The 14931-nt window shown below is 39.5% G+C and overlaps 1 protein-coding gene and 1 long non-coding RNA gene across 2 annotated transcripts; both read right to left on the bottom strand.

The window, feature by feature from the left end:
- Positions 1-1291: 1291 nt before the first annotated feature.
- LOC140536215 (uncharacterized) lies at positions 1292-4951 on the bottom strand. Its single transcript, XR_011977588.1, has 4 exons — positions 4905-4951; positions 3519-3643; positions 2366-2471; positions 1292-1760 (listed from the first exon to the last, which is right to left on the bottom strand). It is a non-coding gene; the product is annotated as an uncharacterized lncRNA (long non-coding RNA).
- Positions 4952-8327: 3376 nt separating this feature from the next.
- On the bottom strand, positions 8328-14795 carry mtfr1 (mitochondrial fission regulator 1). Its single transcript, XM_072657916.1, has 8 exons — positions 14679-14795; positions 14108-14211; positions 13886-13984; positions 11400-11530; positions 11054-11280; positions 10533-10785; positions 9795-9969; positions 8328-9670 (listed from the first exon to the last, which is right to left on the bottom strand). Exons 2-8 carry the CDS (start codon positions 14156-14158, stop codon positions 9623-9625), a joined length of 984 nt encoding a protein of 327 aa, XP_072514017.1. The 5' UTR covers positions 14159-14211; positions 14679-14795; the 3' UTR covers positions 8328-9622.
- Positions 14796-14931: the final 136 nt, after the last annotated feature.

Here is a 14931-nt window from a genome sequence, read left to right as displayed (position 1 = left end):
CTAACCCTGAAGATTTGTCTCAGCTGGTTGATGTTTATGACGGGACTATTTCAAATATACTTCATAAAATATTATAGAAATTGTTCATTCTAAAGATTTTTTATCTGACAGGTGAAAGTAATGGGAGTTTTGAGATTAATTTGGCTTCATCAGCTTACAAATGCTCCCAGTGATTGCAGGTACTCTGTCCCATCCCCATATATTTCATGACAGAACAGTTCATTATCTCATCATTATCTCATTTCTCTCTGCAAAACTGTCTTTCTATCTCCAGTGTCTTCATTTCAACAGTTCAATTTCCCTTAGGCTAATCCTGGCTAATACTGGCACATGTTTTCTTGCCCCCAGAAATCAGTGTTTAAACCCTTCTTCTGCTATATTATAAGAAGGTGGAACCTGTAAAACACTAGGTAAAGTGTGTGCTCCAGTGCTATTTGGGTTTGTGCAGTTAATTAATATACAACAATTCGACATGAACATTTTTGAGTAAATATGCCGTTTGAGGCAGTCATACATGAAATGTGCACTGAAGGCATTGAGGCCCAGAGCAGAGACGAAATGTGGACTGTCTGGGGGTCCTACAGATTGGTTTGAGAACCACTAGTATGGTGCTAAACCTGATCCCCTGTTTCGTGTCAGACTCTAGTCCTGACAGGTCATAGCACTGCAGTTGCAGATTTGTAGATTTTAAACTGCAGATTGTTTTGGTGATCAACCAGGTCTTGCACGATTACTCGGGGTCACATTTTTACTTCCATAGTTAGAGAATTGCAAGTTTTGCCAGCTGCCAGTTCTGACACCATTTGAAAGCAGAAGGAGTTCTTAGTATGAAGTATACTGTAATGAAAAGCCAACATCAGCTGTCAAAGATAAAACAAGTAGGCAGCTTGGTGCAAATGTAAGTAGCTGTTATTTAATTTTTAAATTTTTAATAAACCCCAGTGACATAATGCTGATAATAATACTGATAAGAGATGTTTATTAGCTAAAAAGCACCTCATGAACCTGAAATGTAAGTCACTAACTCACTCACTCACAATCAGCCAACTTTTCCACAGGGGGGCGTTATTAATACTTGTGAAAATAAGGGAATAATGATTAGTTAGAACTCACATCAACTTACAGATGCACCCAACCATTCTGGGTAGGCTTTTGACCCACTGTGCTTACAGATTCCATCTTTTCCAACCATGCCAAGTTCAACTGTTTAACACCCCTCTGGATCAACAATCAAGAACCAAAACAAGCAAAACAAACCGACATATTAAAAACACTTACGTTTTAATTCCATCTGTAATGATTCCTAATCATATCACAAGGGCAAAGTTAAATGATACAAGGCAGACTGTATTACAATATATTTTGAAGATCAAACATATAAACACATCCTGGCACTGGCGGGATTGTTTTATTAACAAGAAATTCATACCCTTAACATAACAATTTTGTCTAAATGCTGTCATTGACCTGGAAAGGCTCCTGTTTGGAGATCGTTCAACACTAATCACTAATAGGCACCCCCATATTTTTTTACCAAGTTTCATTGATCTGTGAAAGACCAAACAGAGCTTAGGTGTTCCGCATTACATCAGTTCACCCTACTGTAGTATAAAGATTCAGTTGCAGTTCTCATTATGTACCAAAGGAGCAAATGAGACCGACAGCTACACAGCTATGATTTGTAATATCTGGGAAGCTTCGCCTTCAGTTCTCTTAGGACTTCGTCTGCTGGGTTACGGGTCTCCTTGATGACAAAAAAGCTGGAGAAGAGAGAGAGAGAGGAATACATTTAGGGCGAGAACCACACTTTGCAATGTACTGCTCAGTGCAAATTTCCCAACACCCCTTTGCAACAAGTACGAACTAGTGAACAAATACAGGAAATAAATATCACGTTTCTGCACATTTTAGGGCACAATGTTTGTGCATTTGCTAAATTTAACATTTTGGGAAATGAGGACACAGTGTCATTGATGTGAGTCACCGAAAGCTATTTAAGTGCTAAAGGCACCCCCTTCTAAAGAGGCCTGCACATGTGAGGGAGGAAGTAGGTGAATGAGTGAGTTATGAGTCAGGTACATGAGGTGCTTTCCATCTAAAAATAAAAGTGTCTCTATAGAGACTCCACCTACAAAAGCAACAAAACATAATTTGACCTTAGGTGTCCACATTTTTGCAAATGACTGTTTATGTATCTGCAGTAACAGCTAACAGTAATAGACTGATCACTGTCCTTTTTGTCCTTTCGATTTCTCATGCTGTGAGTGTGAGGTTAAGCTGATTAGACATTTTATTATGAATATTTTAAGCTCTTCTTTGACAAAGAAAGATATCACTGATATCTATGATACATAGTGTCACTCACCTCATAGTGGTATGATATGCTGATGTGCAAAGGTTCACAGGATACATAATAATATTTATGATAACTGAAGTTATAGGTCTTCTTGAATTGTCTGCAGACATTGGATCTAAGGATAAGTGGAGAGACTGTGAGTTAAACCTCAAATTCTGCATGTAAAATGTATACAGTATATACACATTCACTTACACTATACACACACTATACATACACTATTGCACTGTTTAAAATGTACAGGTTTAATATATATCTGAAATCTTTACATTACTGTTATGAGTGAGTTTGTATGGGGTGGAGGTGTGATGAGATATCTTGTGTGATGAGACTGGTGGAGTGATACCAGTGCTCTGTTGAAGCACGTCGTAGCCAGACACCAAAGGCCTGAAACGTTCCAGTTTTGTTTCATATGTTACATCTGTGTTGAAACAGAACCAGACTTTTTCCGGTGTGTCTGGAGGAGGAAGAATGAAGCATATGCTGAAAAGAACACCCTGTCCACAGTGAAGCATAGTGGTGGCTTGGTGATGCTCTGGGGTTGCTTTGCTTCCTCTGGCATTAGAAACCTGCAATGGGTGGATGGCTAGAAGGCTTGGTTTCAGAAGTCCTGGAAGATTCTGGAGTGGTCACCACTGTCGCCTGGCGTGAACCCCATAGAAAATCTTTGGTGGGATTTGAAGAAGGCGGTTGCTGCACGCAAGCCCAAGAATATTAGTGAACTGAAAGCCATCGGCAGTGAGGAATGGGCTAAGATTCCTCAGGAACGCTGTCTGAAGCTGGTGTCTGGCTATGCATCACGTTTGCAGCAGGTCAGAACATCAAACGGGTCCCTTACTAAGTACTAAAGACGCTTATCATGAGGGGGTTGAATAATTCCGAGACTGCAGTGGTCATTAAACCTGTCATTTAATGCCTAATCAGGAGAGAGCACTTGTTCTATTAGTTGTGTTGAGATATTTAAATTCTTCTTGTTTGATTGGTCTAATGCAAACAGCTGAAAGGTTGTACATTTTGCTCATGAACATAATTTGCAATGCGGGTGTCAAGTGCAATTGTATGTAAACTTCCAACTACAACTGTATAAGTAAGGCACTATATATGCTGCGGTTTCCTGGTTGATAAAATTGGTCAATATTAAATGTTTTATATACACACTTACCCATCCTCTTTTGTATGAATCCAAATAGGAATATGGCACCAATAAGCAGTGCAAGGCCAGTTGTGGAGAAAACCAAGCTCTCTGCAGTCACAGTTAAACCAAAAATGTTCCAAGAAATTCCTGACCTGTGAACATTTTACATAGTTAGACTGTAGAGAGAGATGTGGAGGTTTGATTGTGTGGTAGCATGAGTCAATAAAGAAATTAAAAATTGTTCACACAACTAAACGGTGTGTTTTTTAAAATAATTGAACTATTTAATTAGTTCACTTCTTTATCTAGGCATGCCATATAATACAAGAAAATTAATGATAAAACATAGACTTGTCAAACTTCACCAACAGGCTCTTCCTTGAAAGCCTAACACAACTACACTGTTAAAAATATAAGATACTTTAGGAACTTTTGGAGGCTCTTTGGTTTGAAACTGTGTTAAGGTACCCATTTCTCCTCAAAGCACCTTAAGAGGTACCACCATAGTTTTGAAACTGAAGAGCCTCCAAAGGTTCCTCAAGGAACCTTTAGCAGCACACAAAAACACAGTGTAATTAATGTAGTGCGACTTTAAAAAAGACTACAGTCAATATAAAGACTGTTGTGCTTGTTTAAAAGTGTAAATTAGTCAAAGTAGTAGTTTTAAATGAACTCTTTCTCTACAAGAACCAGCTGATATACAGTGTTGATAATCGTCTTCTGGCTAACTGTCTAGTCTGCAGTCTTTCCCATGATTGTGGAAGCTGATACTGCAGTCCTGGAGTGCTTTTAGAATGAGACACTATACAGGGCAGTCAAACAAAGCGTATCATATATTAATCAATAATCTTTATAATCTTTATAAATAATAAATGTAAGAAATAAAGAGAGGTGGGAAAGTGGCCTTCTACCATTGGAACTTAAACCCCCACAAAATGTATAAGAGGACCTGAAGAAAAAGAATATAAAACTTTTTTTTCCTTATAATTTTGGTTTACATTTTTTTTATAATGCCATCTGTCTGTGTGAACATTATATGATGAATAGAACAATAGGAATTGTTTAGTCCAGAAGTCACGCCCAAGAGAAAAGGCTAATGCATCCCCTCCAGGTTTGTTTTAGTGCGGTGCTACAATTTTCTACTGACTAAGAAACAGCATAAAATGTGGAGTGGTCCGCTTAATGAAATTAAGATTTGTTAGGGATGAGGACATTTTCAATCAATTAATAAAAAAGATCTGTCATTTTTTATCTGCTGTGTGCATATACTGTAGCTCTGTCCTCTACCTGCCCATCAACACTCAACAAAAGTGTATTTGCTGAAAACAGTACAATAAACCTGTTCTATTCAAGATCATCAATATGACAGATATTGACAGATATTATAAATTATAAACATATGGTAAAACTTACACATTTAGAGACATTCTGCTGTTTTGAAGATGTGAAGCAGTCGATCAAATCGATCAAATCAAAAGCTAAGCTAAGCACAGTTCTCAGAATTCTTCCTGTCTTTTCTTTTTATCAGGAAGCCCTTTGTTAACGGGCTTTCTGCCAGTGAGCATTCTTTTCTTAAAGTGATCTGAACCTGTGAAGCAGTATGTAGAGTGTGTGCTCCAGCTACTGTATCTCACAACAATGTACCATGAAAACCATTGAGAATGCACTGATATGCAGAGAGGCAATAATACATGAAATGTGTACTACATTGGAAGGTGGAGCAGAGAAAAATTTTGGACTGTCTGGGGGTCCCAAGGACAGTTCGAGAACCTCTGATGTGGTGGTGTTCCGAATGTCAATGCTAAACCTGATCTCCTGTTTCATGTCAGACTCTATTCCTGACAGGTCATAGCACTGCAGAGTTTAGAGTTTTAGACTTAGCATAGTAGCATATTAAACAAATGAATAGTGGCCTCTGACTTTCTACAGGAAGACTCTCGTGTTCTTTTTCTCGGGGGAGGAACGAGTGTGCAAAACACATATCCGAAACAAGAATTTGGTGCACAGGTTTTAAAGAAAGTGTCTTGTGGATGAAAGACTTATGATCAGATGAGGTGACGCATTTAACCCCAGAAAAACTGTACCACCTGTGAAGCATGGTGGTGTTAGCAACATGCTCCGAGGGTGTTTTGCTGGCATGTTGGTTGGATGGATTAACAAAGAAGGAGAACTGCCTCAGAATTCTTTTTGCATAACCTCAAACCATCAGCTAGACGTGTATCTAGAGTAGCTAGAATGTTTCAACAAGACAATGACCCCAACTCATGTCAAAAGTGGCTGTGAAAAGGCTAACATTAAGCTTTTTGAAAAATCTCAAACCTAGAGAAAATATGTGAGCTGTGCTTAAAAGTAAGGTCCTAGTTAAAAACCATCTCATTTAACTGAACTCTATCAGTTCTGCCAAAAAGTGTGAGTGATCAGCCATCCAACCAGATCTGTGCCAGGAGCTTGTTGATGGCTAACAAAAGTGCCAGGGCAAGGTGCCATGGTGCTACATTTATATTTAAGGCATTTAGCAGACACTCTTATCCAGAGTGATTTACAGAAGTGCTTTACTGTTTCCTCCTTAGCTAGTTTGAATCGACTACAATCCAAAAGATACCTCTGAGCTTAGATGCTACTAAATACAAAAGTCAGTATGGAGACCACAATATTCGGCACGACACTTTGCCCCAGTACTCTCAGAAGAGATGAATCTTCAGTCTGCAATTGAAGACAGTGAGCAACTCTTATATTCAGACACCCAAGGAAAGTTTGTCACAACACTTCAGTGCCAGGACAGAAAAAAGCCTGCATGCTTGTCTCCTGTGGATCTTGAATGGCGGGTCGAGTCGAGCCATACTTAATGCATACTAAGGCTCAGATAGACTGATCGGTACAGATAGACTTTTGTCCTTTGCCATCAAGTGTAGGCCAGTGTCAGTGACAGAAAGCCAGTGAAGAGAACACAGCAAAGGAGTTACATGTAAATATGGATATTTGTATTATCATTCTGTCCATGCCAATAATGGTTTAAAGAAATCACTGAATGCCCACTTATTGCCATGACATGTGTATGTAAACTGTAGAACTGTAACCACAACCATGTAATTTCACACTAATAAAGTTGGCCCAGGACAATTCAAAGCTAATACAAGATATAGAATCCACACTCACTTTCACCTTTAGAAAAAATACAGTAAAACATTGCTTGCTATACCTGACCTACAGGTTCTGTTTATAACCCAGTGCAATTACTGTAAAGCAGGTGAAGATTAGAAAGTAAAGACAATAGAAACAAAGACATCAAGCACACTGATGTTGATGAAAAACTGTTACATTCATTTTCTGCTATAATTGACAATTTGTTGCATATTGCTTGTCTTATGCTGTCATCGAAAAGCCATTAAAAATGTTCTATTGCAGAATTTGTATTTATTGAAGCCAAACCAATCTGTGCATTAAAGAATTATGAGCAAATTTTAGATTAAAAGAAAATTAAGTAAATATTTTTAAATGGTCAAGCTGAAAAGTCTACACCCTCTTTTTACTGTCTCTATATTTTATTACATTACAGTTCCATCAAGTTGAATGTGGAGTGTCGGTACACAGACATTTTCCACAATCGCCTCACTAGGACATTCAGAGTTTTTCTGAAGCCACTCCTTGGTTTCTCTTGGCTGTGTGCTTTGGGTCGTTGTCATGTTGGAAGGCAAGCCTTTGCCCCAGCCTGAGGTCCAGAGCAGTGGAGCAGGTTATCTTCAAGGATCTTGATGTACTTAGCTGCAGTCATCTTTCTCTCTAGCAGGACTAGTTGTCGTGGTCCTGCTGCTGAAAAACATCTCCACATTGCTGCCACCGCCATGCCTCACTGTAGGGATGGTTTCCTCCAGACGTAGAGCTTGGTGTTCAAGCCAAAAAGTTCAATCTTGGTTTCATCAGACAGGAAAATGAGTTTCTTATGCTTTCAGAGTCCTCTAGGTTCTTCTGTCTCTATATGGATACACTTGAGCTCTGTCAAGGTTCCTCTGTCAGGTTCCTGCTTACCTCTCTGGCAGCCAGATCTTGGTGGTTCCAAACTTCTTCCATTTACGAATGCTGGTGGCCACTGTGCTTTTGGGGACCTGTAAAGCTGCAGCATTTTTCTGCACCCTTCTCCAGACCTATGCCTTAACACAGATCTGCAGATATTTCCTTTGAGTTTGCTCTGACGTGTTGGCAATCTCCAATCATGTCCAATCAACTGAATTTACCACAGGGGGACTCCAATTAAGTTGTAGGAACAATATGTACCTCAAATCACAATAATACACTCAAAGGAAGTGCAATACTGTGGATCCTGTAGCTCCAATAGTAGAGTATAGCACTCCTTCTAGTGTATAATTGCATAATCTTGACTTTGTTGTGGCACAAAAATCTACCTTTTGCTTTCCCTATAATTGTTTTAACCTTTGACATGATTTGAATTTGGCCGTTGTCAAAATGTCATAATGAAGGGATCAAAGGTGGTTGGTGTGACGCAACACATAACGCCACCACCTGCCAGTGAGCTACCACACCATGTGGGAGAGATCGGGGTTTGACTCTCGGTCTGGGTGACTATGCTGCGCTACACCAATAGGGGGCAAGACTCTGAACACTACATTGGCCCAACTCTACGAGTGACCTTGTAAGTAGCTCTGCCTAAGAGTGTCAGCTAAATGCCATTAACGTCAATCAATAGAAATGTTCATAGATCTCTTCAGATTGACTTCTATTGAAAGTTGCTGCCATTTCAGAGTTGAGTGTGAGAGTTTTGTGTGTCCCTTTTCTGAAGCACATTTAGATATGTAAAAGTAATGATGCAGTTCACAAACAAACATTCATCAAGTTTATTCAGGAAAAGAATATAATCTTCCAGTTTGACAGTATTTTTAATATGATTATACCTGTCCATTACTGCTGTGTCACACATTGAACATAAATTTAAGCCAAAGGCTTGTTTTCCCTCAATGATCCTTTATGTTTGACAGGTTAGTCTAATGCATTACTGAGGCATCATAAAGCACATTCTTCAGTACTCTACGTTTTGCAGTGTTAGATAAATAGTTCCGATTGTACCCATTACATACTTATCTTTCAACACGCTACACTGTAATGACCTCAACTTTTATTCAGGCAAAGGGGGTCTGTGCAGTGTGTATGTAATGCCAGTAATTAATGCCAATAATTGTACCTAACTGGCCAGATTTATTTATAAATATAATGGGCAAATAACGGGCATGAACACACAGATGACTCCAGCATTCAGCAACAAAGGAACCGTCTTAGACAATGAATGCTTAACCAATAACATTTTAGTGAATTTTAAAATCACATAAAAAACAATTATGCAAACATCTAAAATATGTGCACGGCTGCTGTACTGAGAAACAGTAACAAAAATCACACTGACTTGTGTTGCTAGACATTATGGGTACAATATGTACATGAGAATTTTCCTTGAAACAAGCAGCTACTACATAATTCAAGTGGCAACCTAACAAAAGACTAAATTAATAATATCTAAAATATAAATAAAACTCCCAACATAAATTAAGACTAATATGATCTTACAAACAGCTCTAAACTGTAGCAGACAAATAAAATCTGTAGAAAGTGCTCATTCTCTGCCACATAACTCAAAATCAAATCAAGAGTCAACAGATATAGTGTTTTTCCTTATTTTTATATACCAAGCCTGTCCACCAGCACAAGTCCCACTTTGGTAGGAGTTCTGTTTTTACTAGCCCTTAATCTGTACTGTGGACACTGAACAGAAGAATCTTAAAACATAAAAACACAAATAAGAACAGAAGTACATAAAAACAAAAAGGTACACAACACTTTTGGTTAAAGCTTAAAACTTTGCAAAGACTTGGCATAAATATGGAAACGTACAACAATGAACTAGTACACTGAGACATAACGTCCATTTGAAGGTGTAATACCCACTGATTACACAGATATGCAATTCTTCTGGTGCTTTATGCAGAAAACCAGATTGACCGCATAGTGTTCTGACAGCTACGTGCCTATTCCTATTTATACACAAGACACTCCTTCGTAGTTTGGTGAAGAAGATGTATATGTGAGCAACACAGCACTCCGTATAGCAGCTTACATGTCCACCACTAGATGAGCTTTTTCTTTCCAGTTGATTTTAACATATGCTGTCCAAACTGCAGGGCAGAAAGAACAACAGTTGAATATGAGACAAAATGCAAACACAGCTCAAGTACAATTGATAGGCGTGTACATCACTGCAGAGACAGTAGAAGAGTGGGCAGAATTGAGGAGTCTTACCATAGGAACATCTGTGTGGGGTTTCGACTCACGAGCAGGGAGGCTAAAATTGCTCTCGCACTCGCTGTCGTTGCGGTAACGGTGTGCAAACTTGCGCTTCAGCGCCTCAGCGATTAGAGCAGTGGGGTCTGTAGGTTCACTTTGCTTGGGTTTAGACTGGCCCTCCTCTGAGCGACTGCAACAGAGATCCAAACACATCTATGAGATTTATGCACTGTCTAATTTTTGTTCTTGTTCTTGTTCTTTTTGCGACAACTCGCACTTCACATTTCCAGACCTCACTCACAGCAGAACCCCATTACAACCAGTGTTGAAATCTACTCCATGTGCAGCATTTTTAACTGTATCTGATGCAAACATATTTGTAGAATGTGTAAAAGTGCCTTGTGGTGGAAGCAGGGTAAATACTTTTATCACCATTTATCACACACTCCTCTCGAGACCACATCACTCAGCCCAGTACAGTCAGTATCAGGAGAAGTAGCAAACACTGCTATAGTCACGGAGCTAAAAAGTGCACTTCTGTACAAGAATGCATGGCTCTTGCAGCGAGGGCTTGAAGAGTGATTTAATGAGGTTGATTCCAAAAAGTAAAGTACATGTCATCTTGAGAGACAATGCATGCAACCTTACAGAAGCCCTGCGATCTGTTTCTCTATATGTGATTGATCAAGCATCAGTGTTTTAGCAAGCCCTACCACCTGGTGAAAAAAACACAGCCTACTTAAAACGACATACTTCTTAACAGAGCGTAGCTTCACTTTCCCCATGTCTTTCAGCACATCCAGCATGTTGGGAATCTCCGGCTGCTTGGGCTCCTGGTCAACAACTGTCTGGCCAGACTTCTTACTGCGACGTTCTTTAATTAGGTCTATGGCAGAGACGCTCCGCTGCATGCCGGGGCACGGGGGCGGTGGAGGAGGTGGTGGAGGGGGAGGAGGTGGTGGAGCAGGGGGTGCTGAAGGTGCAGGAGGACCACCTGGAGCTGGAGCTGAGATGATTCAGGGGGGAAAAAACAAAACAAAACAAACAAAAAAAAGACTATAAAACACTTATGCACAGCTTGGACAAACTGGTCAAAACAAACATATCTAGAAGATGTGGCGAGGTGAAATGTACAGGTACAACCTGTGTGCAGTGTGGAATGGATTGAGTTTTCTTAAGTTGGGCAATGATAAGACTTTGAACCTTACTGTCTGTCTCCTCACCAAAAAACCTTCAGTGAGAAAAGTATTGTAACTCAGCGATGGTGCTCTTACCCGCAGCATGTGTGTTCAGCTCCTGGGCCTGCACAATCTGAGCGATTTGGGATCGTAGTTTCGCTAGCTCATTCTCCAGAGCATTGATCTTCTGAATGGCCTCGTCGTTGACCACTGTCTGGCTCTGCGGGGCAGGCTGCGCCCGATGCATACTGGGTAAGGAACGCTGGCGCCGGAGGGTTGGCCGCTGCTGAGTGCGAAAGACCAGCCCTGAGCTTGCCTCCAACCTGGAGAGTATAGTAAACATCAAACAACAGCGTGCTAATGGGGAGGGAAGGTCACTATTATTACTGGTCATCAGCTACAATGTTTATCACTTTCGGTTCATTCTAAACTAAAGACTTACCCATCTCTGCCAGACACATCATTCTCCTCCTGGTCAATCCAACCTACGTCGGCTAGCGATGCTACAAGCCCACTTTGTCCCCGTGAGGTGCCAAGAGTACCTATTCCACCTCCAACAGAGAAAGACTGGAGCTACAAATCAGAAAACAAAGGAAATTACAATTAACAACTGGATAAGGAACAGGGTGCAGTTTAACATGCTTCACACACATGAAGTGCATCTAATAGTATAAGAGACACAAGCAAAACCACTTTAGCTCAGTCAAAACAAGACATGCAAAGCAAGATTTTAAGTGTGCCTTTTGTTAGTGAAGCACAGACAAGAGTTACATGGGTAAAACAGCTTGGCTGAAGGGTCACCTTGAAGTGTAACTGATACTTCCTTAAAAAAAAAAAAAAAGTCAAGCTGAGAAAAATGTCAACTTCACACAACTACTCTCCTTTTGTGAAAATTGATATTATGCATGAAACGCAAGTTAAGCCAACTAATATTCTGATATTTTCATGTTAATAGCAAATGTATAAATGAAAACACAAACTCTCAAAGTGCATGTTAAATATTAAGTAAACATATGTTAAAAAAAGCTAGTTTAGTTTTGTGCCTATGTTCTAACCTGGTAGATTCAAGTAATTAACAAAGTATAAGCTGAAAAGTGTGCTAAAGCAGAGGAATTATTTATCACTTGGCGCCCCCTACTGCTGGAACAGAGAACCTCTGTGTACTGGTTACGCTACTAACAATCCAATGCAACACAATATTGATAGCTTTGCTCATCATGCAATGAAAGTGGAGGAGGAAAATGACTCATGGATAACCTGAAGATTTGCTCAACACAGGAATGAAAAACACCCATGTTTTTGTCAGACCCCACCCTATAAAATGTTATAAGTGGGCACATAGCCTGTGTGGCCTGCAAATGTTTGAACTGTCCAAAAAAAAAAAAAAACACTGGAGCTTTAAGATCATCTAGACCAACAGAGGTGTTTATTACGGAGTATTTAAAGTAAAACTTAATCTTCCATCTAGCCATGATCTTTGCAAAATTATTTTGTTGGCAAACACCCTGAATGACACAATTGTAGAGCTCAGGTTAGTTTGCAAAGGGATGGTTAAAACCACAGTCAGAAATTTGTGAAGCACCATTTTTTGTTCTCATTAAATTCATGGTATGTCTTCTCCATTCCGTCATGATATTAATATATCAAAGACTATTTCTTATACAAATACAAATGAAGTGTTCTTGACTACAGAAGTGCTTGTAAACCACTCAAAAACAAAGGTAACATTTAAAGTTGCCAGTTTGTGCTTTTGATTCCAGAAGGGAAATATTGCTCAGCTCACTAAATAAGAAAACTCACGGCCGAAGCTTTTACATTGTTCTGAAAATTCCGGATACTGGCTTTAAATAAGAGCAAAATGTGATTTTCATTTTTCATACACACTGTGATCCAAATTTCCGGCCAATTATATTCACTCTCAGATTTGTGGACATTATGACAATAAGCATGGAATTAAATATGCTTTTTTGTACTCCTACACAAAAATTTACAGCTTTTTCCTTAACAGTCTCACAATGCACCAAAATGCATTTAATAAGCCATACTTTTTATTTTGTACATTGAACAATAGGGAACAGCACTTCAGTGATTTTGTATAGTTCGCTTTAAGGGGAAGTACCCTTTACACAACCAGTCGGGAACACTATTTATTCAGAATGCGCCGACTTTTACACCATTAAACACAGCACACAGGTAGACAATAAACTAACCTACAGCAGAAAAGCTGCATTCCTTAGAGACAGGACAGCTGGAAAGGTAAGAAAAACAGAGGAGAGAAAAACAAAGTAAGAAAACAGGTGACAGATTTATACTTTTGTATCGGTTTAATGTTGGGAGATTGTATGCAAAAGAGATTGTATTTGGAGCATGCAAATATATAAATATATAATTCACTTCTGTTTATGGTTAACACAGATCATATGACATAAAAACTGAAAAAGCGATGAGAATAAAGCAGACAGACAGAACAGTAGGAAATGTAATAGAATTGAGAAAGTAGATATATAGAGAGTGTGGAAAAAGGGGCAAACAAGGATTCAGACCAGATACAATATGGAGCACATTTAATATATTCATGCTAGTGAGTAGAGCCGGGAAATATATTCAGTGCTTAAAAAAGACTGATGAGCTGCACGTTTTTATTATATACTGTGTAATTAGTCTGGTTTAACTGCATCAAGAGCAGCACATTTCAATATAAAGCACTGTACTAAAAACAGGAGTTTTGGTCACCATCTAAAGACTACAGAAACACAGTTTACAGCATATCCAATGAAGGCACTGCAAGGTTTCACCTTAACATACGACAAACACAGGATAAGCTGATGGTAAACATACAGCATGCCACAACTTTAAGTCTTGTTTGTTTACTGGGTAAATAAAAAACTTGATAGTCAAGGTACAGGCAAAAGAGTCTTTTCACCATACCTGAAAGTGGACACGAGGGCAAGGGGCCAGAGGGAGGTTTGTAGCTATTCTTCTAACGATACTCCTAGATGATCCATAAGGCTTTGCTAATCCAAAAGCCTGGAGTATATGATCAAATTCACACAGTCAGTTTGGTCACAGCATACAAACAGGACAAAGCGAACCATATTTACAGTAAATATCAGCACTACCAGTACAGTCCTTAGCATTAGATACACCTACCAGGTCCATTTCTATCCTTGCATGATTCTTGCTCATTTTCAGACTGTCCATTAAAAGGGGCTCTCAGGCATGCTCTTATTTTGGGCCATTTTCACTTCAGAAACCTGTAGGAACATGAATTTATTAGCTAAACAAGTTATCTGTCATCAGCCAAAAAAGGAATAAGGGAAAGAAAGTTAATTATAACTAAAATCTAAAAACCTTTGACAAGTAAAGTTAACTAGCTAGTCAACCAGCCTAAATAGAGAAAGGCCTCTCTTGTCTCAAACTTGGTTGTCTCTCAAACTGTTGGGAAAAGGAGACAGATAAGAATGCCCTATTCTCACCTAGCTAATTATTATGGCTAGCGTTAAATTACAAGCCCGGAAAAGTAGCTAGCTAGCTACCTAAACAGGGTTCAATATCTCCATGAGGTCAGCAATGACAGACATTCCTCCAAACTGGGGAAGGTTGCCCAACCCGGCCAGCTAGCTAGCTAACACGCTAGCTATCTCAATAACAAGCTAACTGTAACACTTAAAAATACTGTAGCCCGATATCAGTACGGTAATAACGGCTGGTGCTGACTTACTGTATAGATACTTCAGAGGGTCGGTGGCGTCTGAGACAATTCTCAGCCGTTAATGTTGTAGCTCCGAAAATCCAGAGTTTTCCAGTTGGCCGAGCTGTAAATGTTGCTAACGGAGTTTTCCAAACCTGTGCGTTGGCGGCGGGCGTGGAACGAACCGCACGCCACTTTTTAGCCAATAGACTTCGACAACCTTCAAAAGTGGGTGGGCCAAAGGACAGCTTGGCTTACCATTGGTTAAGAGGAATCAGGAGCA

Source organism: Salminus brasiliensis, chromosome 1 (genome assembly GCF_030463535.1).
Source record: "Salminus brasiliensis chromosome 1, fSalBra1.hap2, whole genome shotgun sequence".
In the NCBI taxonomy this organism is placed as follows: Eukaryota; Metazoa; Chordata; class Actinopteri; order Characiformes; family Bryconidae; genus Salminus; species Salminus brasiliensis.
Note: the sequence above shows the minus strand (reverse complement) of the source record. Positions and strands in the feature narration are given on the sequence as shown.